The sequence below is a fragment of the Mesoplodon mirus genome, assembly GCF_964341445.2.
Source record: "Mesoplodon mirus genome assembly, chromosome: 6".
Classification (NCBI taxonomy): Eukaryota; Metazoa; Chordata; class Mammalia; order Artiodactyla; family Ziphiidae; genus Mesoplodon; species Mesoplodon mirus.
This window is the reverse complement of record NC_138982.1, coordinates 101,479,474-101,506,681: the sequence shown is the minus strand read 5'-3', so window position 1 is coordinate 101,506,681 and position 27,208 is coordinate 101,479,474. Positions and strand designations below refer to the sequence as shown.

Sequence of the window (27,208 nt, the reverse complement as noted above, 5' to 3'; positions counted from 1 at the left end):
GATGTGTTCATATAAATGTAATTCTTCTAGCAGAGTACCTATACCCAGGTCTCAGAGCTTCAAATTTAGATGGTGTACACACTTGCTAAGTTGATGGGATAGGTAAGAATGGGGTCATAGATATTACCCAGATGAGCAAGATGAAGTCAACTGCTTCAGGTAATGTCACACATGCCAATCAAAAATATTCTACATGATAAAATTACTTAAAACATTTTAGAACTATAGTGGAGGGGTTAAGAACACAGCCTCTGAGGCCATTCTGTCTAGTTTCAAATGCCAGCTCTTTTATTTACTGTATGTGACCTGTGCCTTCATTCTTCATCTGTAAAGTGGAGATAATAATGGTACCCATGTCAAAGGAAAGTTGCATGGATTAAAGGAGTGAATACAATTCTACAATTCCTAACATGAATGTATTTTGGGATTTGGAACTTTTCACATTTTAAACAGTAATATGGTTCATAGATAGCATATAAGACAATAACCCCAGAAATGTTCTGGGCAACGCCCCATAATTAAACACATTTCTGTTGCTGTAGCAAAATATAATCATGGCTACACAAGTTGGATAAATATTATAGTTTTTTACTTATTCAGATCAGATTTTGTTGCCAAATGAATTAGGTTAAAAAAATTGGGATATATATGTATATGTATATATACACACATGTATATATATATCCATCCATTCACAATCCCTTCTATATAGTTTGTGTGTGTGTATGTATATATGATGCCCAGCACATATTAAGTGTCATGTATATTAGTTCTTACTATTATTGTCATTTAAAATATTATTTTAGTTGATGGAGTGATGTTTTCTTTTCATTTATACAGTTTAAGTATTCTTTTCCTTTCTTAACCACAGCCTCCTTTTAGAGGCTGTATCCTCTTTGCATGGCTTAGACTTCACACGGCAGGAATGTCCTTTTCCTGCTGACACCTAAGAGCCTTTGGCCCCAAATGGTTGGCTGTCTTCTAAGTTAGCATGGACTGAGGCCAAGAGATTTGTAGAGCTCAAGTTGTAATTAAATTCTGGTGGCTTCTGTTGTCCTTGGAAAGTTCAGATTACTCTGTCATCTTCAGCTTTAAAGACTGTTAATAGTGTATATATACTCTTCCTACTTTCATATTTGGAAAATGTATCAGAAAAATAAAATTTTAACATAGTTCTTTAGTGCTGTTTATTTCTGAATGATTGCCTTCCTAATCTTCCTAACCTTTAGGTACATTTATAAATCGAGTACATTTATGAATTTAAGTACAGTTGACCATTGAACAACACAGGGGTTTAGGGGTGCTAACCTCCCCATCTCCACCCTCTATAGGCAGTGGAAAATCTATGTACTATTTCTGCCTCAAGACAAAGGAATTGATAAATGTCTCACCCAAGGGCAGGAAGGTGAAACAATTTGGATAGAATCAGGACTCGAACCCAGTTCTTTTGATTCCATATATTGTGAGCTCTAATGAACACAGACTTTCCCCAACACTTAGTTAATTTAAAGAACTGTAAAATGAAAATACAGATACTAAATTTATTGGAAAAAAATCCACGTTCAGGTGGATCTGCACAGTTCAAACCCATGTTGTTCAAGGATCAACTGTGTATTTATAAATTAAGACCATTTAAGTAAAAATAATTTAAATAGAGAAAAGTTAAGTTAAATATATATCTCAAACCTCTAAAGAGGGAATGACTTTAAGCTCAGAAACAATAGATGTTCACAAATGAAAAGTTTGATAGATGGGACCACATGATGATATCTCGTTGTTGTTCATGGAAAGGAGGGAGGTTTGTCCATGCCTGTTAGTCATGTTTCCTCCTTGGTTAATGCTGTTGGTTTGTGTTCTTTTTGCCCATTTATGTACTGGGTCTCTTAGAGGATCCTTACTGATTTATGTAAACTCATAAAAATATCTTCAGTCATTTTCTGCAATTTTTTTCTCAATCTTCCTGCATGATCTTTTTTTTTTTTTTTGCGGTACACGGGCCTCTCACCGTTGTGGCCTCTCCCGTTGTGGAGCACAGTCCCTAGACACGCAGGCTCAGTGGCCATGGCTCACAGGCCCAGCCGCTCCGCGGCATGTGGGATCCTACCGGACCGGGGCACGAACCCACGTTCCCTGCATCGGCAGGTGGACTCTCAACCACTGCGCCACCAGGGAAGCCCCTGTATGATCATTTTTAAAACAATTTTTGAGATCCCCTCCATCAGATTTTGCATTGTTATCGTAAGATAAATTTCTTGATATAGAATTGCTAGATTGTCTTTGAAATGGGGAGTGAATTTGATGCAATTTGAGTGATAATGGTAGTCTTTTAAAAAAATGCCTTTAAAAAAATAAAATAAAATAAAAAACGCCTTTGTGGACATTCCACAAAAGGAAGATGAAAAATGTACACAGGACCTATTTTCTTAGAATATCACTTAGCATTTAAGTTATATCCTCACATAAGATTTTAATTTTTCCCTGTGGAATACAAAACAATTACCTCCTGTCAGCGGTAAGTGCCTGTAATGTAAGTGCCACTCTCACCGCAGCAAACTCTTTACTGAGGAGGGTGTTGCTGATGGTTGATCCTGAGCCCAGTCCAGGCTCCTTGCCTGGCCGCCCTTCCTTACTAATTGGTAACTCAGCAAGTGGAGGTAAGCTGAAATGCTTTTTTATTAGCTTAAGGGTGAGAATGTTGGGAAAAGGCCAGCAATGAAGTCAGGGGCTTCTCTGTGGATTTTGACTGTCCACTAATTTTCAGTCACCAATTTTAGTGGGTAATTTAGAGCCTGCTATCGGCTGCATTTCTAAACTGCTGCTGTTCTGGACCCTCCTATAAGGACATTTCTTCTATAAATTGTTGGGATGCTTCCAATTTTTATTTTGCAGAGAGCAGAAGAGAAGCCTGATCTTGTCTGCAGTCACTCAGGAACTCAGTGGCTTGAGATGAATTTCCATTCCTGACCCAGTTTATGTTGTTTACTGAAGGAAAATCAGTGCTCCCGGGCAGTGTTTTTATGCTTAGCTACCGTCTCACTGCACACAGTGATGCTTACCTTCTTTTCCAGCATCCTCTAACCCCTCAATCTGCACTATCTGATACCATAGCACTAGCCACATGTAGTTTCTGTGGGGTTTTTTTTTGCGGTACGCGGGCCTCTCACTGCTGTGGCCTCTCCCGTTGCGGAGCACAGGCTCTGGACGCGCAGGCTCAGCGGCCATGGCTCATGGGCCCAGCTGCTCCGCGGCATGTGGGTTCTTCCCGGACCGGGGCACAAACCCGTGTCCCCTGCATCGGCAGGCGGACTCTCAACCAGTGTGCCACCAGGGAAGCCCCACATGTAGCTTTTTTAATTAAAATTAAATAAAACAAATTCACTTTGGTCACACGAGCCACATTTCAAATGCTCAATGGCCATGTATGACTAGTAGCTACCATACTGAAGATACAGATATACAATATTGCTGTCACTGCAGAAAGTTCCGTTGGACAGTGCTTCACACCTTCCGTGATCCACAGGCAACCTTTGCCACATAACATAAAGAGAAAATTACAACACGTTTTACCTATTTTAGAAACCTGGAAATTTCTCGGCATCCTTTTTCTATCTTTCCTTGTATTTCAGAGGAAGCATATTTCATCCTTTTCAAAGCGATCCTTTTCCTCATGGACTGATTCCAGTCAGGGGTCTGCACTGATGGGACAGTGGATTGCACCTCCGCCTTCTTCCCTAGAACCACCCCTCTTGTCTTGCGTCATTCAGATTCTTCCCGTTATGCTGCCACCTTCCACCGTGCCTGCCATGTGGACCAGCCGCCAATTTCCCTCCTCTTTACCAAACTTCTCTAAAAAATAGCCTGTATGCCCTGTCTACAGTCTCTTCCTGCTTATTCATCAGCCCTTGCAGCCTAGATTCTGCGCCTTATCTCCTGCATGTGGCTCAGTGAGCTCTCTCATTGGTTACCAGCTGCCCCCTGATCGCCAAACCCAATCAGCCTCATCGCAGTCACCCTCTTCCTCGACATTGCAAAAGTATTTGATACTGTGGCCAACTCTTGCTTATAATTTTCTTTCGCCTTTACTTCTGTGATATGTCCTCCTTTGTCTCCTCTCTCCTAGTTCGTTCTTCAGTCACCTCCACAGGCCTGCCTTTCATCACCACCGCCTTCGTTTGTCAGCGCACTTCTGTCCTCCTGTCATTTCCGTTTTCTTACCCATAACTGGCTCCAGTTATTACCCAGATTCTGAGAGTTCCCAGATTATCATCCCTACATTCGATCTTCTCCCTGAACTCCAGATCAGAAGGTCCAGTGTTCATTGGACATTTCTGTTAGGATTATCCTGCCTCTATCTCAACCTTCAAACCTCCAGTTCTCAATATAAGTTCTTAGCTGCGGGGCATATTTCCTCTCCAGATTTTCTTACAATTAGTGTTGACTGTTGAACAACATGGGGGTTAGGGGTGCCGACCCTGCGCACAGTTGAGAATTGGCATGTGCCTTTACTGGTGGCCCTCCATTTCCGTGGTTCCACATCCAAGCATTCAACCGACCTCAGACTGTGTAGTACGTATTTATTGAAAAAAATCCCTGTACAACTGGATCCGTGCAGTTCAAACCCTTGTTGTTCACGGGTCGACTGTGTACCGCCGTGCCCCCAGCCACACTCTCGCACATGTTTTTTCTCACTTTCTCATTCTATCTGTTTGTCTCACTTGGTCTTTCTCATCGCTGCGATAGTTTTCCTGGTCATCCCTTATTCGCCAATCCTAACCTTCCAACGCGCCCCCCCACCACCACCACCTCCTGTTTTAGGTCTGACTCTTCTTCTTTGGCCTGGAGGATTCTTCCCCTGTACTGATACTTGCATTCTTTCTTTTCTTCACTCATGTTGTTGCCAGATAAGTTTTCTGAAGTCCATTGGAAGAAAAATATATGCAAATACATTTACATGCAAACATAAGCATAATAATTACCAATTTAAATTTTTGAATAAATATTTCCGTGATTCAAAAATCCAAAAGGAACCAAAAGGCATGCAGTGAAAAACTTCGCTCCCACTTGGGCCTTTTATCTTCTCAGATCCTAGTTTCCTGACAGACACATTCACCATGGAGTAGTTTTATATTGATTTTTTAAGGAAAATGTTAATGTGTATAAAGCACACGTTATATATGTGTGTGTGTACATAAATTTTCCCTTCTCTACACAAATGGCAGCGTAAGAAATATGCTCTTCTACACTACTCTTAACTTTGTCTTTGCCACTAAAGAACATATCTTAGAGATCTTTCATAACATTCTCATTCTTTTGTACAGCTGTATAGAACTCCTCCACAATTCACTTAACCCGTGCCCACTTGATGGACATTTAAGTCATTCTCTGTCCTTTGCCATTCCAAACACCGCTGCCAGGAATAACACTTTGATCAGTCATTTTGCTCTTCTGCAAGTATATCTGCAGGCCACTTGTGAGAGCGGTTGCTGGACTGTTTATTTACTGTTCTCTGAACGTCCACAGTCCCTGCCCCCAGTGCTCTGCTTCTCATGTACCAACTTACACATAGTTCAGCCCCTTCCTACTCCTCTGCCCAAAAGCCTTCAAGGACTCCCTGTTGGCAATAAATCTGTCTCTGCCCTGTCAGTGTAAAGGAGAAGCAGGCAACTCAATACACAGTAGCAAACAGCCAGAGCACTGGGCACTGTTTCTTGTTGGACTCTGTGTTCTAGCTACATAGGTCTGCCTGCTGTTTCCCTAACATGGCCCGTGCCTTTCTGTCTCCCTTCTTTGCACAGAGTGCCTTCCCTTTATTCTCCATAGGCCTCTCCAGATCCATGGCATCTTTTGAGGCTGAGCTCCTATACCACCATGTCTGTGAAGCTTCCTTGATTCCTACACCCTTCTGCTAAAAAGAGTCTGGGCTTCCACTGGGTACTTTCATAGGGCATATCTTTCTCTGCCCTGGATTACGTTCCAATATCTGTGTAATTCTCCTAGTTTAGCTTCTAGTTAGTAACGCCCCAAACATAAGGATGGTGACTTGTTTTGATTTCTCATCCCCCCAAACTTGCCTACCATGGTGTCTTGTATATACCAATGAATGAGAGCAAAGTTGATTCTATTCTTGTCTGACATGAGGGTTGGGGGAATACTTAAGAGCCTAGAGCCAAGAAGTCTTGTATTCTCAGTGACTGCTGCTGTGACCTCCTGGGAGATGAGAGTGCTGTTCCATTCTATGTTTATTCTATGGCCAGCATTGGCTGGACCAAAAATGTGGTATTACAGCACAACCAGACCTTAATATGTGATTGGAACCAGGTCTCCATTTTTATTATGACAGCAAGACTCCTTTTTTAAAGCTTCAATTTTAATTTACAAAAAAATTGAATAAAACTTATTTATGGAATCTAGTCTCACCACTGCAGCTTTGACTATAAGGCCATCAGAGGGTAGAGCAGTAAACTGCATATGCAACAGTGGATCCAGGGTACCCTGCGTTCTAACTGGGATGTCACTGAGGTGTGGCCACTGTGTATGGTGATGTTTTCTCTTTTCTGTGCTGTTAGGTTTTTGAAGAACCCTCCATTAGCCTTTTTGCTCTGGAACATTGCGAGGGGAGAGAGTTACATCTAGAAGAGGCTGTGAACTCTGTTCTGAACAAGGACCTGCACTTCTACACCCAGTCCGTGTGGGTAAAAAGTGGACTGTAAGTATGGGACAAGGGCTTGGCCTGCTTCAGTCACTCTTGTAGGACAGAGTTGCACAGTTGCTTTTTACTCCCCCACTGCTGCTGTTACTTGGTCTGATGGTACTCTTACTCCTTCTCTTCTCTCTCCATGTAATAATAGTAGTTTCTCTCAAATAAGAGAAGACAGTGGACTGTGTCCAGTATGAAGTAGCAGGCAGTGGTCTGGGAGAAGAGCCTGCTGGGAGAGAAGGGCTGCCATGTGTTCAGAACGTGTCCTAGAGAAGGTGGACCAGATGACCCTAACAATTTGCGCCCACTTTCCTTTCAGAAGAAACCTAATTAAACCAGCAACTTTGACTGGTTGAGACCATTGCCTGCTTATGACAAGTGACTAAAACTAATAGGTTTTTTTTATATTTTGATTTGACATCTTGTTTATTCTAGAGCTGTTTGCTCCAAGGCAGTTATTTTCAGGCTGGATGTCCTGGCTGACCCAGCCCACCTACCAGCGTTGCTGTTCATTCAGGATGTCAGTCAGGGTGGATCCAGGTCTTGCGGGGCCTGCACTTCTACAATCTAGGGAGATGACTCTAAGAAACTAAATGAAAAATGATGGGTACATAAATTAGGTATGAACTTGCAAATTTATTCAGAACAGAAATGGTAAGTGGCCTGCAGGGGAGGGGTCCTGAAGTTGAAGCTCTAATGCTTTCTAGAAAATCTACATCTCAGGCCATTTCTGAGAGTGGCTGTCAGCCTGCCCCTCCTCCTGTACCTTTGGTGTTTAGGTACCAAAAGTCATCTGAAAGAACACACATTGCTCTCAATGATTAATATAAAGATGCCTATTTTTATGTCTTATGACTCTGAAATTGTGTGATAATCAACTCTCCTTGTTAAACTATCTGGGAATAATGAAAGACAAAGCTGAGACTATAAGTTGATTTGAAAACTGAGTTAACTATTATAATAAGTGGTTTCTGTATCATTCACGTGTACAGCAGTTTAAACTTTCTTCTGCAAAGCATTTCACATGGTTTGATGTTTATTAAACATAAATTGATTTACTCTCTCTAAGCATAATAATCCCTATATTATATTCCAGTATATCATTTACCACTTAACTAACTCTGAACTGAATTCTACATCCCTGTGATATAGGACTTTCACAGCATTTTTTTAATACTAAATTTATTTATTTTATTTATTTATTTTTGACTGCGTTGGGTCTTCATTGTTGCGTGCGGACTTTTTCTAGTTGTGGCGAGTGGGGGCCACTCTTCCTTGCGGTGCACGTGCTTCTCATTGCGGTAGCTTCTCTTGTTGCGGAGCATGGGCTCTCGACGTGCAGGCTCAGTAGTTGTGGGATCTTCCTGGACCCAGGGATCGAACCCGTGTCCCCTGCATTGGCAGGTGGATTCTTAACCACTGCACCACCAGGGAAGTCCCTCACATCTTTTTTTTTTTTTTTTTTTTTTTTTTTTTGCGGTACGCGGGCCTCCCATTGCCGTGGCTTCTCCCGTTGCGGAGCACAGGCCCCGGACGCGCAGGCCCAGCGGCCATGGCTCACGGGCCCAGCCGCTCCGCGGCACGTGGGATCCTCCCAGACCGGGGCACGAACCCGCATCCCCTGCATCGGCAGGCGGACTCTCAACCACTGCGCCACCAGGGAAGCCCCCTCACATCTTTTTTTTTGTTTTTTTTTTTGTTTTTTTTTTTTTGCATTACGTGGGCCTCTCACTGTTGTGGCCTCTCCCGTTGCGGAGCACAGGCTCTGGACGCGCAGGCCCAGCGGCCATGGCTCACGGGCCCAGCCGCTCCGCGGCATGTGGGATCCTCCCGGACAGGGGCACGAACCCGCGTCCCCTGCATCGGCAGGCGGACTCTCAACCACTGCGCCACCAGGGAGGCCCCTCACATCTTTTTTATACATTTCTTTTCTTTACATTTCTAAGTGGAACTGATAGTTATTGACTCACTTCTGGAAATTTCTCACGAGCTTATTTCACTCTTTTGTAGAAAACTGGTGCCATTTTACCTTAACATTCTTATTGCTTCTCTTTAGTTTATTATGTACCTCCTCTCGCTGTTCTGAATTCTCTTAAAAGAGAATTGGTACATGGAGTAAGGACTAGTGAAGGCTGTCTGAAGGTTTTCCTAGGCTACAGGTGGCTCCCAGAATACCACTTAATGCACAGCCAGCTGCCCTCAGTGACAAGTTTTGTTCTGTTTAATCCCTGTATTATGCCACATCTCTGATCTGTGGTGCTAATGGGGGCCAAGTTAATGCTTTTCAACTGAGAAATTCATTAGATTAATATATAATGAGGTATAGTTTATTGAAACCTTGCCTGGGTTTTATAACTGAGACATCCCTGCCTGTCTAAAAAGAATCTGCACAGCTGGAGAGGTAGCTCAGCCTTTCCATGGTCATGCTGTCCTGACTCTGCACCAACCTGATGGTTTAGACTGTGTTGGCAAGAAGGGGTGGAGGGAAGGTCATATGCCTTGTTCATCCATTCATGATTTGGCCAAGCCTGATCTTGGCTGTGAGAGCAGGAGGCTTCGTCTGAACCAAGCAAGGCAGCCACCTCGTCTTCATGCCTACTTTCTGAAAGCACCATATGCCATGACCTGGAGTCCTGCTGAGAATTTCAGATCCTCTTGGCAGTCCCAGCTTATTCTCCTTAGCTTGATAGCCACCTCAAGCAGGACTCAGCAAACCTTTTCAGTAGGGGCCAGGTGGTCTTTTCAGTTTGTTGGCTATCCTGCCTCTGTCACAAGCATTCAACCTGCCATTGTGGTGCTGAAGCAGCCGAGGCCAATCCGGAAAGGAATGGGCATGACTGTGTGCCACTGGATGAGTCTCCAGGCTCAAGACGCTCACCTTGAGGCCCTGCACACTTTAACTTGGCCCGATTTGAAGGCCCCTGGGGTCCTGAGAAGTATTTGCAAAGGAGCTAGACCTTGAAGTAAAAGAGTTCAGACCAGATTTCTGTGGATAATTTTAAGTAGCCCTTGCTAGGAGTTGTTGTGGAAGGAGGTGTGTCTGCAGAGGTCACCAGAGCTGTCCAGAGAGGCTGTGAGGGACATGGGACAGTGAGCCTAAGAGTGGAGAGGAAACAGGTCGTTTTTAACTGGGTAATTAGGGAGGAATTACGATCTATCTCTGAATGTTAAAATGTTAGGAAAAAAACTTGGTATTATCAAAGGAACAAAGAATTCTAAAGCTGGAGGGAACCTTGTTTTGGAAGTAAGAAAACCAGATTCCTGATGAATCTAAATCTTCTCAAAGCCACAGTCCAGTGGGCTTTCTCCTAGTCCTCCCTGCTTTTTCCATTAAAATATACAATTACACAATGTTTTTTCTTAAAAACAGTCTACAATCCTGGAGGTTTTAAAGAAGGAACCCTATATGGTATAGTAAGAGGTATTTTTGTTAAGAGATTGCTTTCTGTTTTAAGCATCCCTTTTTTTTCCTTTCCTGTTCTCGTATAGGTGGATAGTTTATGAAGGATCCAATTTCTTAGGAAGACAAATCCTACTCAAGCCTAATGAGATCCCGAATTGGACAGCATTCAGTGGATGGAAAACAATTGGTTCCCTCCGTCCTATGAAGCAGGTAAGGAGAAGAGAACCGTACGATCCAAAATAGCTCCATTTCTTAGTAGAAATGTCAAAAAACACAGCATCTGAACTATGGACCATTTAATTTAGTTTGCCATTTATGTTATAGGAGGATCTGATTAGGATGGGGATTTTATAGATTTTAACTAATTCATAAAATTGTACCTAAGGTCAGCACTGGGTTTTCGCTTTGAGTCCAGAGTCTTATTGACCTTGTTGCCTTTTCATGGGAAAATAAGTATCATAAGCTCTGTGGCAAGCAGTGGAAAGAAGAATGAACTCTGAGAGTGCACTAGTTTTACTTCCTAAGTACTTGGCTTTTTCCCCCCACTTACATAATACTCAGGATGGATCCTGGCAATTTAATTAACATAGTATTTATTGCACACCTACTGCTTGTCAGTCTTCTATTCAAAAGCTTCCCACTGCACTTCGGATATAGTCTAATCTCTTCAACGTGTCCTGTGTGATCTGGCTCCCCCTGGCTTCTCCAGCCTCATCTCTCATCACCTCCCACTCACACGCATGGCTGTCACATGCACCAGTGCACAGAGTGTTTTCCCACACTAACACAGACTCTGCCCTCTGTCTAGAAGTTTCTTCCCTCATTCTTTGCCTGGCTAGTTCTTACTTCTCCTTCTAAGTTCATCTGTAGTGTCAGGTCCTCCAGGAAGCCTCTTTCACTCTCTCTCTAAATCCAAACTACATCCTTAAAGACCTGGTTCTTTTTCTACAAGACACTGCCTGCAGTTTGTAATGACATAGTTGTTGTTGGACTGGGTGCTTTCTCACTCTACTAGAAGCCCCGTGAAGGCAGGGGCTGTGCATATTTTGCTTATTACTCTACCCTGTCACAATGTCTGGCACATTGTAGGAACTCAAGGACTATTTGTTTAATGAAGGAATGAATGTATAAATGGATAAGTGAATGTTTGACATTATGCAGAAAAATTATGGAAGATATTTAAGGGTAGACATGATTTTGGCCTTCTTGGAGCTTCCATTTTTGTTGGGTAAAAAATACAACCAACTCAAAGCAGTAATATAAACTGCAAAATGGGGAGGGACCAAGATGGTAGACTAGAAAGACCCTGAACTCACCTCCTCTCACAAGCACACCAAAATCACAACGATCTGCAGAACAACCATCGATGAAAAAGACTGGAACCTACCAAAAAAGACATTCTGTAACTAAAGACACATAGAAGGAACCACAACGAGTAGGAGGGACAGACTTGCAATATAATCAAATCACATACCCCTGAGTGGGTGACCCAAAACCTGGAGAATAATTATATTGCAGAGATTCTCCCAAAGGAGTGAGGGTTCTGAGCCCTACATTGGGCTCACCAGCCTGGGGGTCCTGCACCAGGAAGACGATCCCCCAGAGTATTTGGCTTTGAACGCCAGTGGGGCTTAATTTCGGGAGCCCCACAGGACGGGAGAAAATAGAGATGTCACTCTTAAACGGTGCAAACAAAATCTCATACACAATGCCCAGGGAAAAAGCAGTAATTTGATAAGAACCTGGGCCAAACCTACCTGCTGGTCTTGGAGAGCCTCTCAAAGAGGTAGGTGGCAAACGGATCAGTGAGCTGGAAGACAGAGTAGTAGAAATCACTGACGCTAAACAAAAGAAGAAAAGAGAAAAAAAAAGAGGACAGTATAAGAGCCCTCTGGTACAACATGAAGCACACTAATATTTACATTGTAGGGGTCCCAGGAGGATAAGAGCAGGAGAAAGGGCCTGAGAAAATATTTGAGACATAATAGCTGAAAACTTCCCTAACCTGGAGAAAGAAACAGTCACTCTAGTCCAGGAAGCACAGAGAGTCCAATACAGGATTAAACCAAAGAGGAACATACCAAGACACATTGTAATTAAAATGACAAAAATTAAGGATAAAGAGAGAATATTAAAAGCAGTGAGGGAAAAGCAACAAATAACATACAAGGGAACTCCCATAAAGCTATCAGCTGATTTTTCAGCAGAAACTGCAGGCCAGAAGGGAGTGGCATGATATATTTAAAGTGATGAAAGTGAAAAACCTACAAGCAAGAATACTCCACCCATCAAGGTTTTTGTTCACATTTGATGGAGAAATCAAACTCTCTACAGACAAGCAAAAGCTAAAAGAGTTCAGCACAACCAAACCAGCTTTACAACAAATGTTAGAGGAACTCCTCTAGGCAAAAAAAAAAAAGGCCACAACAAGAAACAAGAAAATTATGAAATGAAGAAGCTCACCAGTAAAGGCAAACAAGCAGTAAAGGTAGGAAATCATCCACACACAAACCTAGTAGGGAGGTTACAAAGCAAAAGTAAAATCATCTATATCCACAATAAGCAGTTAAGGGATACACAAAACAATTAGGTGTAAAACATGACATCAAAAACAGCAATCATAAGGGGAGGAGAGTACAAATAGAGGCTAGTTAAAATGCATTTGAGATTAAGAGATCAGCAACTTAAAACAATCATTTATATATATAGACTGCTATATAAATACCTAATGGTAACCATAAACCAAAAATCTACAACAGATATACACACAAAAAGGAAAAAGGAATCCAAACATAATACTAAAGATAGTCATCAAATCACATTAGAAGAGAACAAAAGGAGAAAAAAGGGGAGAAAAGGGCCTATAAAAACAAATCCAAAACAGTTAACAAAATGGCAGTAAGAACATACATATCGATAATTACCTTAAATATAAACAGACTAAATGCTCCAACCAAAGACACAGAGTGGCTGAATGGATACAAAAACAAGACCTGTATATATGCTGTCTACAAGAGACTCACTTTAGATCTAGAGACACATACAGACCAAAAGTGAGGGTTTGGAAAAAGGTATTCCATGCAAGTGGAAATCAAAAGAAAGCCAGAGTAGCAATACTTACATTAGACAAAATAAGACTTTAAAATACTGTTACAAGAGACAAAGGACACGATATAATGATCAAGGGATCAATCCAAGAAGATGACATAATAATTGTAAATATATATGCACCCAACATAGGAGCACCTCAATATATGAGGTAAATATTAACAAACGTAAAACGAGAAATTGACAGTAACACAATAATAGTAGGGGACTTTAATATCCCATTCACATCAACGGACCGATCATCCAGACAGAAAATCAATAAGGAAACACTGACCTTAAGTGACACATTAGACCAAATAGATTTAATTGGTGTATAGAGAGCATTCCATCCAAAAGCAGCAAAATACACATTCTTTTCAAAGTATACCTGGAACATTCTCCAGGATATATCACACGCTAGGCCACAAAACAAGCCTCAGTAAATTTAAGAAAATTGAAATCATATCAAGTATCTTTTCCGACCACCATGCTATGAGACTAGAAATCAGCTGCAAGAAAATAACTGCAAAAAACACAAGCCTGTGAAGGCTAAACAAGGCTAAACAACTAAACAACCAATGGATCACTGAAGAAATCAAAGAGGAAATAAAAAAATACCTAGGGACAAATGAAAATGAAAACACAACAATCCAAAACCTATGGGAAACAGCAAAAGCAGTTCTAAGAGGGAAGTTTACAGCAATACAGGCTTACCTCAGGAAACAAGAAAAATCTCAAACAACCTAAACCTTATGCCTAAAGCAACTAAAGAAAGAAGAAACAAAACCCAAAGTTAGTAGAAGGAAAGAAATCATAAAGATCAGAGCAGAACTAAATGAAATAGACTAAAAGCACAATAGAAAAGATCAATGAAACTAAAAGCTGGTTCTTTGATAAACCTTTAGCCAGATTCATCAGGAAAAAAAAAGGGGGGAGAGGGCCCAAATCAATAAAATCAGAAGTGAAAAAGAAGTTACAGCTGACACCACAGAAGTACAGAGGCCCATAGGAGACTACTACAAGCAACTATCTGCCAATAAAATGGACAACCTGGAAGAAATGGACAAATTTTTAGAAAGGTATAATCTCCCAAGACTGAAGCAGGAAGAAATAGAAAATATGAACAGACCAATTACCAGCAATGAAATTGAATCAGTAATTGGAAAACTCCCAACAAACAAAAGTCCAGGACTAGACGGCTTCACAGGTGAATTCTACCAAATATTTAGAGAAGAGTTAACCCCTATCCTTCTGAAACTATTCCAAAAAATTGCAGAGGAAGGAACAGTTCTAAACTCATTCTCTGAAGCCAGCATCACCCCAATACCAAAACCAGACAAAGACATCTCACAAAAAAAGAAAATTACAGGCCAGTATCACTAATGAACATACATGCAAAAAGCCTCAACAAAATACTATCAAACTAAATCCAACAATACATTAAAAGGGATCATACACCATGATCAAGTGGGATTTATCCCAGGGATGGAAGGATTTTTCAGTATCTGCAAATCAATCAATGTGATATACCACACCAACAAATTAAAGAATAAAAAAACATATGTTCATCTCAACAGATATAGAAAAAGCTTTTGACAAAATTCAACATCCATTTACAATAGAAACTCTCCAGAAAGTGGGCACAGAGGGAACATAACTCAACATAATAAAGGCCATATATGACAAACCCACAGCTAACATTATACTCAAGGATGAAAAGCTAAAAAAATTTCCTCTAAGATCAGGAACAAGATAAGGATGTCCACTCTTGCCACTTTTATTTAACACAGTATTGGGAGTCCTAGCCACGGAAATCAGACAAAAAAAGAAATAAAATGAATCCAAATTGGAAAGAAGTAAAATTGTCACTGTTTGCAGATGACATGATACTATACAAAGAAGATCCTAAAAATGCCACCAGAATACTAGAGCTCATCAATGAATTCAGTAAAGTTGCAGGATCCAAAATTAATATGCTGGCATTTGTTGCATTTCTGTACACTAACAATGAACTATCAGAAAAAGAAAGTAAAGAAACAATCCTGTTTACCATTGCATCAAAAAGAAAAAAACACCTAGGAATAAACTTACCTAAGGAGGCAAAAGACCTGTATTTGGAAAACCTTAAGACACTGATGAAAGAAATTGAAGACAACACAAACAGATGGAGAGATTTACCGTGTTGTTGGATTGGATGAATCAGTATTGTTAAAATGACCATACTTCCTAAGGCAATCAACATATTCAATGCAATCCCTATCAAAATACCAATGGCATTTTTCAAGGAACTAGAACAAATAATTTTAAAATGTATAATGGAAACAAAAGACCCCCGAATAGCCAAAGCAAGTTTGAGAAAGAACTGAGCTGGAGGCATCACACTCCCTGACTTCAGACTATACTATTGTACAAAGCTACAGTAATCAAACCATTATGGTACTGGCACACACACAGACACTTACATCAGCGGAATAGGATAGAGACCCCAGAAATAGATCCATGCACCTACAGTCATTCTATGACAGAGGAGGCAAGAATATGTAATGGAGAAAAGACAGTCTCTTCAATAAGTGGTGCTAGGAAAACTGGAGAGCTACCCATAAAAAAATCAAATTAGAACATTCTCTAACACCATATACACAAATAAATGCAAAATGGATTAAAGACCTAAATATAATACTGGATAGTATAAAACCCCTAGAGGAAAACATAGGCAGAACACTCTGACATAAATCACAGCAATATTTTTTTGGATCCATCTCCTAAAATAAAGGAAATAAAAGCAAAAATAAATGGGATCTAATTAAACGTAAAAGCTTTTGCAAAACAAAAGAAATCATCAACGAAACGAAAAGGCAATCTACTGAATGGAAGAAAATGTTTGCAAATGATATGACTTAAGGGATTAATATACAACACATAAAAACAGCTTGTATAGCTCAACACAACATACAACCTGATTTAAAAATGGGCAGAAGAACTGAACATTTTTCCAAAGAGGAAATGCAGATGGCCAACAGGCACCTGAAAAGATGTTCAACATCACTAACCATCAGAGAAATGCAAATTAAAACCACAATGGGATATCACATCACACCTGTCAGAATGGCTATTATCAAAAAGAAGACAGAGGGCCTCCCTGGTGGCGCAGTGGTTGAGAGTCCGCCTGCCGATGCAGGGGATACGGGTTCGTGCCCCGGTCTGGGAGGATCCCATATGCCGCGGAGCGGCTGGGCCCGTGAGCCATGGCCGCTGAGCCTGTGCGTCCGGAGCCTGTGCTCCGCAACGGGAGAGGCCACAACAGTGAGAGGCCCGCGTACAGCAAAAAAAAAAAAAAAAAGAAGACAGAAAAGAAATGTTGACGAGGATGTGGAGAAAAGGGAACCCTTGTACACTGCTTTTGGGAATGTAAATTGGTGCAGCCACTGTGGAAAACAGTATGGAGGTTTTTCAAAAAACTAAAAATAGAACTACCATATGACCCAGCAATTCCACTCCTGGGTATATATCCAAAAAAACCAAAAACACTAATTCAAAAAGGTATGTGCACCCCAATGTTCATAGCAACATTATTTACAATTGCCAAGATATGGAAGCAACCTAAGTGTCCATCAACAGATGAATGGATAAAGAAGACGTGATGTGTGTGTGTGTGTGTCCTTTAGGGTAGGAGTTATTACAGTTGACTCTTGAACATGGGTTTGAAATACGTGGGTCCACTTATACTCCAATTTTTCCAATAAATACTACAGCATTACATTATACAGTGATCCAAGGTTGGTTGAATCCACAGATGTGGAACCAAGGATGCACAGGGCCGACTATAAGTTATGCTCAGGTTTTCAACTGCGCAGAGGGTTGGTGCCCTTCACCCCTGCATTGTCTAAAGGTCAACTGTATTCCTGTTTTCTAGAAGGAAAAATAAGGCTGAGAGAGAGAGCAGATTGGCAAAAGTGTCAGAACCAGGATTTGAACCCATACCTGTTATGCTCTAACATCTGTGTTCTTAAAACAACCACACCCTACTTTCCTCCAAAATAAGAGAAGCATTTACAGCGTGGTACCATATACTTCAGGCACTGAGCAAGTGTAGGTAGCATAGTGGGTATAAATGCCGAGGCTCTGATTTTCAGATCTAAGTGGTAAATAAATGGTAGCCAATAAAGTTACCCTAATGATTGGTCTTGCTGCCCCCTTCTCTCTCTCGCTCTGTCACACACACACACACACACACACACACACACGCGCGCGCGCGCTCATCCCTACCATTCTGGTTCTGTTGGTTCAAATCCTAGCTCTGCCACTCAGAAGCAGTATGACTTTGGGTGAGTCACTTCATTTCTTGGCACCTCAGATTCCTCACTGGTGACACAGTGATCGCATTGCTTACCTCTCAGTATCACCGTGAGGGTTAAATAAGAGACTGACACAACACGTGGCTCATATTGCTGTGGTAACACATTTATTTTGAAAGGTTCTTTATTCACGATGTCCTTTGAGAGAACCAGAGATGCCTGACTGAGGGATACTAAACATCAGTGCACTTTCTTGGCAGAGTGTGTGGTACAGGATTTCTTGACCCTCACATCTTGCTTATTCCTCAGTCCTGTCACGTGGGATGATGGGTAACCGCCCTGAAAAGCCGTGGGGAAAAGGCACGGCTGAAGTGGGATTTCAGTTTAGCTTTTACCGACTATATAATAACGCTTAATCCCATGTTGTTAGAAACTTTAGAAGCCAAGTTGGATGCTGAGAACATTTCCTTCACTTTTGAAAGGGGGTTCCTTGCTGGGGAAGGATGTCTCTGCCTATTGTTCAGGGTCCTGAGATAAAGAATAGCTAGAACAGTGGCCTCTGATTTTACAGTTTTTTGACAATTAACATTATATATTATTCTCCTTGCATTGTGCTTTGGGAAATTATTCCTGGTTAAACGTTTAATTTCAAAATAATATTTTAATAGATTATTTTCCCTTTGGTTATTTAGGCCACAGCTTTGAAACGCAGCAAAGGAATTCTAGGTTTCTAAAACAGTATTATGGGTCCTGTTTCCTTTTTGGTAAAGCTCTTGGCACTGCTTTAGTTCATATTCTTGTTTAGAAATTCAGGAATCATTAAAATGTGATCCTCTTTGAGCTTGGGAATTAGGAAGTGACTAAGGCACTTATACTGCATATCAGTGTTTTAATGTATAATTAGAGGAGTCAGACTACAAGTGTGTAATAAGGGTAATTAGTACCTTGCTTGAGTTAATGGATTAAAACTGTGATGTTTGGTCCTAACATAATTGGAACTGTCCTCTGTGAAGGTCACACCTGTTTTCTTATATATATAAGGTAAGGAAACTGTAGCAAAGAATGTACTGAAGCGTCCAGAATTAATTGCAGTGGGAGATTTATAGAATTATGATTTATAGACTTTTGAATTATAGGAATTTAAGTACCTACTGTTGCACTATGAATGTGGAAGTAGTGGTTTGAAACAATTAAAACATTTTGCCTAGTAGAGGTCTTTTTCACCTGCTTTAAATTACCAGATTAAAAAAAAAATGTCTTTCTATTTGCTCATTTAAGTGTCCTGAATGTTTATTTCCTTAGGAAGGCAAACTTTAACTGGTCTCATGTTGACCCATCTTAAGTTTCAAAATAGAATATTCATTGGTGGGTTTACCATGATACCTTGTTGAATTTACTTAGCACTTACATTTCTCAGAGTGAAAGTGCTCTTTTGTTAAATAACAGATCACGTGTTACTATTATGTGACAGGGTTGTAATTGGGATGCCAACACCTGACCCAAGGTGGGGATGTTGGGTGTCCTGTGTTATATTACATTAAGACTGGAGGCCTATGTCCTGGGACTGAAAGAATAGTTTCTGTGGAGCTTCAGTCATGTGCTGTGTCCTCTTGTCATCTTATTTCACTGCCACTTTTGGAATCGGTCTCATTCCCTGCGTCTAAGAGTAACTGGTGCATTTCTGCACAGGCCTTAGAGCATCCGGGTGAAGAGGGAGTGTTTTGCTGCGGACAAACCTGGCTCTTCCTTGTCTGTGTCACCCTTATTTACAAAAATGCAGGTCATAATTGTACTTTCTTGAGGGGTTGTTCTGGTCATTAATTCTGACAGATGATATACTGTGGCCCAGAAAGCATTTAGGACTAAGTCTCAATAAATAATAACTGTTACCCATAGAGGCAAGTCCCAGATTTAATATTTTATTTGCAAACTTCTTGTATATATTCCAGGCCCAGGAGATGAAGTCCTTTGTTGCCCAGTTTTTGAATACCTACATAGTGATCACCTACATGCATGGTCTCTTTCCTTGAAATATTAACGTCAACAAAGTATAAACAAAGAAATTACCAGTGCTACTAGGGCCCTCAGCTACCTGGGCTTTTCAAGACCTCCCATAGCATTCATTGGGCACTTAGTCATAGCTCAAGCCAGTATGTCTGATTATTGTACTGTCGCTGCTAAGTTGTTGTTACATCCACGTAGGTAGTGCCCTGCCCTTACTCCTACTCCTCTGCCTTCCTCAGGCCAGCTAGGACATAGTAGTTAGTGAATGAACCTCATTAAGTGCCTAATTCTGCACTGCCCCTTGCCATAATGGAGTGCGAGTGAATGCAACTATTACCTTTCACCCTTCCAAAAGAGTGTATTTCAGAAACAATATAATAGAGACTGTACAATTTAAGCTGTGTGCTCTGTGGTGTAAGGATTTGTTAATAGAAAATATTAATTTACACACATCTGCTAAAGTGAAACAGATATAAATAAGCTAAATTCTGTTAACCTCTCACATCCCCCTCAAGCTCTCCTTTGGAAAGATTGATTTCCAGATTCAAAAGGTTTTTTCAAAATGTCTCTGTTCCTCCCGTCACAGCCTGCAGTGTACATTAGAATAAAGAACCGAGCCCAGGATGAGTATCTGACAGTCACCGGAAATGTAGCTGACACAAGGGCAACATCTGTGTGCATTTCTCCCTACAGTGGGAAGAATACTCAGATCTGGCACTACTGTCGAGGACTCTTTAAATCCAAGGTAACCGACCCCACTGATAGTATACCCCGCTTTTCGGTCTTTGGTCTTTTTCGTTTGGAAACCAGAATCTTGCCAAATCAAACGGCATGATAAAATATGCAATTTCCTATCAACAGTTTTTTGCATAAGAACATTGACACATGTATTACTGAAGCATCTAGGTGAAATGGACTCAGAAACTAATTTTCTACATCAAAAAATTCTCTATTTTAAAGTAAAAAGTAAGACTAACACATACTATGGATATTCCTAAATGGTTTTTTTAAACCAATGATAAAAGTCACTGTATCCAAATGGACAATGTGCTGTTGTGAGACATTCCTTACACTCTGTGGCCCAGATTAATTTAGCTGTCTTTGTGATTCCAAACATGTTGAAGCCTCCTCATCTTCAAAATATACAATGAAGGTAGAAGAAAGCTGCTGTTTTTTGGAGGAAGCTTAGAAAACAAAATTTAGGTTTCTTTGTTTTTCTGCACCCCTTCCATTATGTTTGATGCTGTGGGGAATAAGACACCAGTTTTATTATGTCACCAGTGGATTCTCGACCATTTCTCATGCTTCAACAAAAATGAAAAGCACTTAAAAGTAATTATTGTCCGGGTATCTTGCACATCACCCAATGTTTTTGTAAGAAAAACATGCTCGACCTTACACATTTAAGCTAAAAGGGATTCAACATTTAATTGTAATTCAACAAACCTTTGACCATCTGTTGTCAGATCCAGACCATCCTTTTAAAAACAAGTACCTCTAGTTCAGTACGTTTATTTCCATACCATCTCCTTCCCTCAGCCATAAAGACGACTTAAAAAGTTGACTGAATTTATAATTATGCTAGTTTTCTTTTGAGATTAGACAGTCATGTCTCTGATCTGTTCACATGGAAGAAAAGGGGCCCAATCCAATTGATTTTAGTAAACACAGTACTGCCAATTTATTTCTTGACCCTTTTAGGCCAGTGACACATGTCTCGATGTGATTGGTGGTCGAGACATACCTGGAGCTAAAGTTGCCCTATGGACTGAACATGGGCAGTCCAGGCAGAAGTGGAGACTGAACAAAAATGGGACCATCAGCTCCTACCTCAGTGACCAACTTGTCCTTGATGTTAAAGGTAGGCCTGTGGTGAAACCCAGTGTTCTGTGTCCTTGGATATTCATTTTAAATTCCAAGCCTCCTCCTCCTTATGGGTAAAAGAAGTCCTTATGCATAAGGGAAATATTAAATCATTTTAAATTATGCTTGAAAAAGTCGAGATATGCCATTTTTAACAAAACAATGAGCTATATATGGATCAAGAAAAAGCCTAAGGACCAAGCCTACAAAGGTTTTTGTTTATCAGTACAGTTGTAAAATTTTCATTTTCTACATCATCTTTGAGAACATTTCTAAATTTGAAGCATCATCAACCATAAAATGTCATCCATTTCCTAAAGAAATATTTATCTTTCTGTTGTGAATTGCTGTGGTCCTTAAAATTTATGGTCCTTTAAATTTATCATTTAAACTTGTTTTTGAGTTCAGCAAGGTCAGGGCCAATATTATTCAGTGCTGTCGCTTTAATTGAGTTAGTCATAGCCATTCTTGGTGTAGAAACTAAAACCCAGCACCTGACGCTGAGCTGGAGCACTCTCAGAACACTGTGTTCTTAAGAAGCCCATTGTTAGGGCACACCGCTTATGCAAACATCTATTGTACCGCTTAGCTTTTCAATCAGTCATAATGTCTGATTTGAGGTGAAGAATAGCTACGCCCGTTTAACCTCAGTTTCCCATTTCAGACCGCTTTACAAATGACATATTAATCTACCCCAACAGTGAGTGGGCTGAGCAAAAGCTTGTGAAAACTGTGAAATTGCTAAGCACCTGTGTGAACAAATAATCTTTCCTTTTGGGATTTCTATTTTAGGAGGAAATTATTATGACAAAATTCATGTAATTGTAAATGAGCCCCTGGAGGGAGAAGAAACACAGAAATGGGACATTGAAATATTGTGAGAGAATCTGCAGCATCCCTGAGAGAGAGCAAAGGGAGAAGGACCCTCATGCCCCGTGAAAAGGAAGCTACCTGTCCTCATGCTTCTGGGATCACTGAGCAGGATGAACTTCTTCCCCAACCTTGAAGACCGTTGTTGTTAACCACGGAAAAGCTCAAAATATTCTTGCCAGTCATTCAGTGTTCCTGTGAAGAATGCGTTACGATTTCTGGGAAAGGTTCTACTCCTGCTTGATCTCCAGCTTCGGTGAGCAAGTTTCTTGAAGTCTGTTCTCTCTCCTTTCCACCAAACACGAATCCTATTCCTGATAGCCACTATAGGACATTGGTGATCCTGTCATCCTGTGTTAGTTATTAATCTCCTAGTAGATGTGTGTGTGAATGCAAGGCACAGAGAAGCAGAGTCCTATAGGTCAAGTCATACTTTTAAAAAGATGAATAATTTTTTTAGCAATATCTGAAAACATATTTAATAAACCTTACTATTAAGCTGCTGTATTAGATAAACATTAAAGGTTCCCTACTGAAGCTTTTATAACTGAAGCACCGTAAGTATTCACACTTGTAACTGACCCCAGGGAGGGACCTCAGCTTTGTAAGGAAAAAGCTCAAGTACAGGAGTGTTTTCTGTGGCTGTTCTTTGCTCGGTCCTTCAAACTAAAAAAGCACAAATAGCCTGCGGCTGTCCTTGCACTCTAAGTATTAACAGAGACACCCTTCTGGGTGACAAGACTGTAAGTAACCAGGGCTTACCTATCCTGGTTCTGAGACCTCACCTGATCTACCCTCAAGAAGTGTTTATAAAGACTGTCACCTACGTGTAAGGATAGTCAAATTTTTCTTTGCCTGAAGTAAAGGGAAAGTTCAGATGTTCAAATTAAGACCAAGTAGTATTTGATCCTTGACTATACCATTTTACTTTACAAAATGTGACAGAAAACTCAGTTTTTCACTCCCATTTTAAATAGCTTTCATTCAAGCAAAATCAGGTAGGATAATGTCTTTGACTTAGTTTCAAGTAATCATTACCACCATCACTATACAATTCTCAAGCATTTTTTCCCTCCTGAGTTGGTTTTAAACTTACATTGAGACAACTGTTCCCTTCATCCCCAACTTTTGCCAGAAAGCAGAAAAAGGTCTGCTCTATTTTTATATACAGAAAGATTAAATTCTCCAGTGATATTTTAAAAAATATCAACCTATATGCACTTTAGAATGTAAAGTAACAGTGAACTGTTTTAACTCAAAGACCCACTATTTTGCGTATTTTTTATAGAGACTTGGTCTTTCCATGTAAATATTGTTTTTTTTTTCTTCCCTTCAATCTCAGGCTCTTTTGTCATCTTTCAAGCAACATCTGTAAAACTATTTTATGCCCACAGATGTGAGTGCCTGTTAGTGTGGCAGTATTATTTAATGAAATTGATGTTATAGGGTAACTTTATTTTAATGGGAGGCCTTGTGTATACACAAAGGTATGTATATTTTCACTGTAAAAAACCAAGTTAAAAAATTCTTCATGATAATTGTTTAAAATTTTTCTAGAGCCAGTGAGGCTCTTTAAAGAAGTTGTTTCTTCCAAAGACAAAGCCAGGTAACGACATTTAAATTTAAATGATACATTTATTGAGCTGTGCCTTTTCTACCACACTGGATTATAAATAAACTTGTCAAGAAGTACAGTTTTTGTCACCTTCTGGGACATTTAGTAATTTGCTGTTCTTTCTTCTGTGTACCTCTCTTAGTACATATGGCCAACTGGTCACCTGTAACAGGTAGGTCTCATGTTATGTTATTAGATACACAGGTAAGGAAAGTTACATTCATTATGTCCTCGGTTCAAAGCAACAGGGGCTCCCTAGCACGTAAATCTTTGCAGAATCAAGTGTCTACTATTTTATATATACATATTAAAAAAGAAGCAAAGGCACTAGACTACTTGGATTAAACATTCTGTCCAGAGGGATAATACCAGGCTTTGCTTTTCCTCATCTGTAGTAAGTTTCAGGTCCTTGACAGAAATAGCTGAACTGTTCCAAATTTGCTTCAGTGCATCGATATGTGATAAAGGAAAGCGAAGTCCATGAGACTGAAAAAAGATAAACTATTTAGTCACTTAGGTGGCATTTTCCATAATTCTCAATACATCATTGATATCCTTCACAAGTATGAAACTTGTTTCAGATAAGCTACTTACAAAAACTATCATTAGATAACTTATGAAAGTTGCTAATTCCCATATGAAAACTCAGACTTCATGAAAGGTATTCTATTTTATAGAGTGGTATTCTATTTTATAGAGTAAGAAATATTAATCATTTGAAATGCTTCACATTTGTTACACCTTTCCTACAAGGCCACAGGTCCTAGTATCTTTTAAAGCAGGTACATATATCACAGAAATGTCTGACTTAATCATCCCTGTGCAAGGGCTGTCAATCTGTGAAATGTGAAGTCCACACTGCAGTCATAAAAAAGGTCATTACCCATAAATCAAAGGTAACAGATTCTTCCCAGCCACCACCAAATCACAGGAAAGACATGCATTTTAGGTTGGAACAAACCTCTGTTTCCTCATTTCCCATCATGTGTGTCTCTCTCCTATTCTTTAAGGAATGATAGATGTAAACCATCTTTCCTCGAGTTTCATCCTTAAAAAAAACAAAGCAAGTCGTCAACACCAAGAAAAATCTTAATGCCTCAGTGCTTAAGTGAAATTTATTGAACACTAAAGAATCCTTCTGGCAAAAAGTTATGAGATACAGATATATAGATATATACACACGCAATGTAGAATGAACGTATTTCATTATAGTACTCACAGATTACTATTTGTATGCAGCAAATGACCACTCAAGTCATTTTTTAAAAAGATAACCTCTTCAGAAACTTGATTTAATGAAAAAGCAACCATTTATATATCAACTTAGCAATGAAACATTCAAGTTTTTCGTTTCATCATACCTGCACTATCTTTTTGCATCAGGAAAATTTGACATTCCTAGGTACACATAAATGGACAATTTATGAACACCACAGAGTAAATATTAATTCCTAAGAAATACCAGCTATGTGATCTACAGAAACTTCTATTCCACGTAAAGTAGGCTCCCCAATGGTCTCGACTTCCCTTCCCTCTCCACCCGCCCTAACACAGTGCAGTGTATTATCTCTTCCAGAACCTTTAGAAATTCCTTGTCACCTCTCACTCAGATGAGGACCAAAAGCCTTAGCCTGAAATAGAATGCCTCAAACTGACTGATTGATGATCAGAATAACTAGGATTTTCTTTTTTTAAATGGGGATGTGGGAGTATATACTTTTGAGGTTTTATATATACGTTATAAACCAGTCTTCTCCAGGTCTGGCCCTGATGGCTGGAAAAATCTGGTTATGGAGACATCTAGGTGCCCCCCGACTCTCATCCCCCCTCCAGACATTCATTGGATACCTCCCAAGAAAGCTGATTAGGAGGAACAGGGTGAAGCCACAGGGCATGGGAGAGTTCCCAAGGTTTAGGGTTGTGTGGCGGTGCTTTCAAAATAAATGCAGAGGCTCCACACCAGACGAAGCCCAGGAACTTATAATTTCTAAAAATTTTCCAGTTGATTGTAATCAGCCAGTTTGGGGAACCACTGGGCTAGGTGGCAAGGTTATGGAATGTAGATTTTCCTCTCCATCATCTACAGAATAGAGATTTTTTGAGAAGAACCATCAACAAAACCATATGTAAAGGCAGGTCTGCGCCGTATACAGGATGGGAGAGGGACTGAGACAGGGAGATGCATGAACAGGGTCTGCAGCCGTCTAAGCAAAGGCAACCTGGCCTGAATTAGGAGACAGAGAACAGACATTTAATTACTAATTAGAGGAAAGAAGGAGGGTTCTGTGGGGCCGAAGACAAGCCCTCAAATGCCCAACAGGCAGGAAACCTTGGAACCATAACAGTTAGATCTGGGCATGATCTGATCTAAAGAGATGGCGTTAAGCTGTGAGGAGGTGGATGCCCAAAGGAGGAGGGCAGGGCCGTTTGTCAGTCTGATAACCTGGGGCCTGCGATGGAAATGCCCTGAGAAGAACGGAACCCTCTTCCCCTCTGGATACTCACGGATGGGTCCTGATCGGGTCCTACGGTGAGGACGACATGGTCTCTAAATTGCAGCCTCACAGTGCTGTCCAACCCCGGTAACTGTCCACCTGGAAAACCCAGAGATAGGGAAAGCCAGCCTTCAGAGAGCAAAGCAGCAGGCTCAAACTTGCTTGCAGGAGCAACTATTTAGGAAGTACACTTAGTAACAATTTGCAGGTGAATCCAAATGTGGGGCGCCCTCTCCAACTCACGTATTTACTCTCCCCGACATTTACAGTGATCTGAAAAGTGTAGCTTACAGCTTGATGGAGCTCATCCTTATACTGAAGACATACATACAGACTTCTGTTGTTATTTATTTAATTGTAAGTTCATTATATAGTTGTCACCAGTACCCGAGGATTAAATACTATCACAGGACAGACAGGGCCACCGTGCCTTCTGCACAGAACTCTCTCACGTCTCCAGTTTCTATCCCCTGCTTGCTCCACATGTGGACTCTGAAAGGACTTCCTGGGCTCACCACCCCTCCAATTACTAGTTGCATGACCATGGCAAATTATTCAGCCTGTGTAGGTCAAGTGCAGTGTCATAAAAAAGCCACCCAATAAAGTCCACAGAAAAAACTACTCTTTCCTAGATTGGATTAAACTTAGTGAAAAAGCAGCCACTACAATCAGACCAGCCTTACAGGGTCTTCTGGTTGGAGAAAGAGTTGAGGGATCATAACTTTATTGACTACAAGGACTAAGGCAAGGAAAACTCTGGAGAAAATATCCTGGGCCATAAGCCTATACTCAGAACACTGTTCTGCTAAAGATTAAAATATGCGCTGGGAAAACATGTGCTAGGGCTTCCCTGGTGGCGTAGTGGTTGAGAGTCCGCCT

General features: G+C 40.5%; 2 protein-coding genes across 7 annotated transcripts in view; one reads left to right on the top strand and one right to left on the bottom strand.

Moving 5' to 3' along the window:
* The window catches only part of CRYBG3 (crystallin beta-gamma domain containing 3), a 120,921-nt gene extending 97,812 nt beyond the window's left edge, over positions 1-23,109 (top strand). Inside the window, exons 18-22 of the mRNA XM_082625910.1 lie at positions 6,567-6,706; positions 10,187-10,310; positions 20,073-20,231; positions 21,188-21,347; positions 22,142-23,109. Coding sequence (XP_082482036.1) covers positions 6,567-6,706; positions 10,187-10,310; positions 20,073-20,231; positions 21,188-21,347; positions 22,142-22,230 — 672 coding nt within the window. The 3' untranslated portion in view covers positions 22,231-23,109. The remainder of the gene's footprint in view (positions 1-6,566; positions 6,707-10,186; positions 10,311-20,072; positions 20,232-21,187; positions 21,348-22,141) is intronic.
* A 725-nt stretch (positions 23,110-23,834) lies between these two features.
* RIOX2 (ribosomal oxygenase 2) overlaps positions 23,835-27,208 on the bottom strand; it is a 28,390-nt gene continuing 25,016 nt past the window's right edge. For 3 of the 6 annotated variants that reach the window (XM_082625912.1, XM_082625913.1, XM_082625916.1), the window contains exons 8-11: positions 26,340-26,428; positions 24,796-24,882; positions 24,204-24,320; positions 23,835-23,997 (exon numbers count right to left, since the gene is read on the bottom strand). In XM_082625912.1, coding sequence (XP_082482038.1) covers positions 23,902-23,997; positions 24,204-24,320; positions 24,796-24,882; positions 26,340-26,428 — 389 coding nt within the window. In that variant the 3' untranslated portion in view covers positions 23,835-23,901. Of the gene's footprint in view, positions 24,321-24,795; positions 24,883-26,339; positions 26,429-27,208 lie in introns of all 6 variants that reach the window. The other 3 variants (XM_082625914.1, XM_082625915.1, XM_082625917.1) reach the window with 1 other exon arrangement.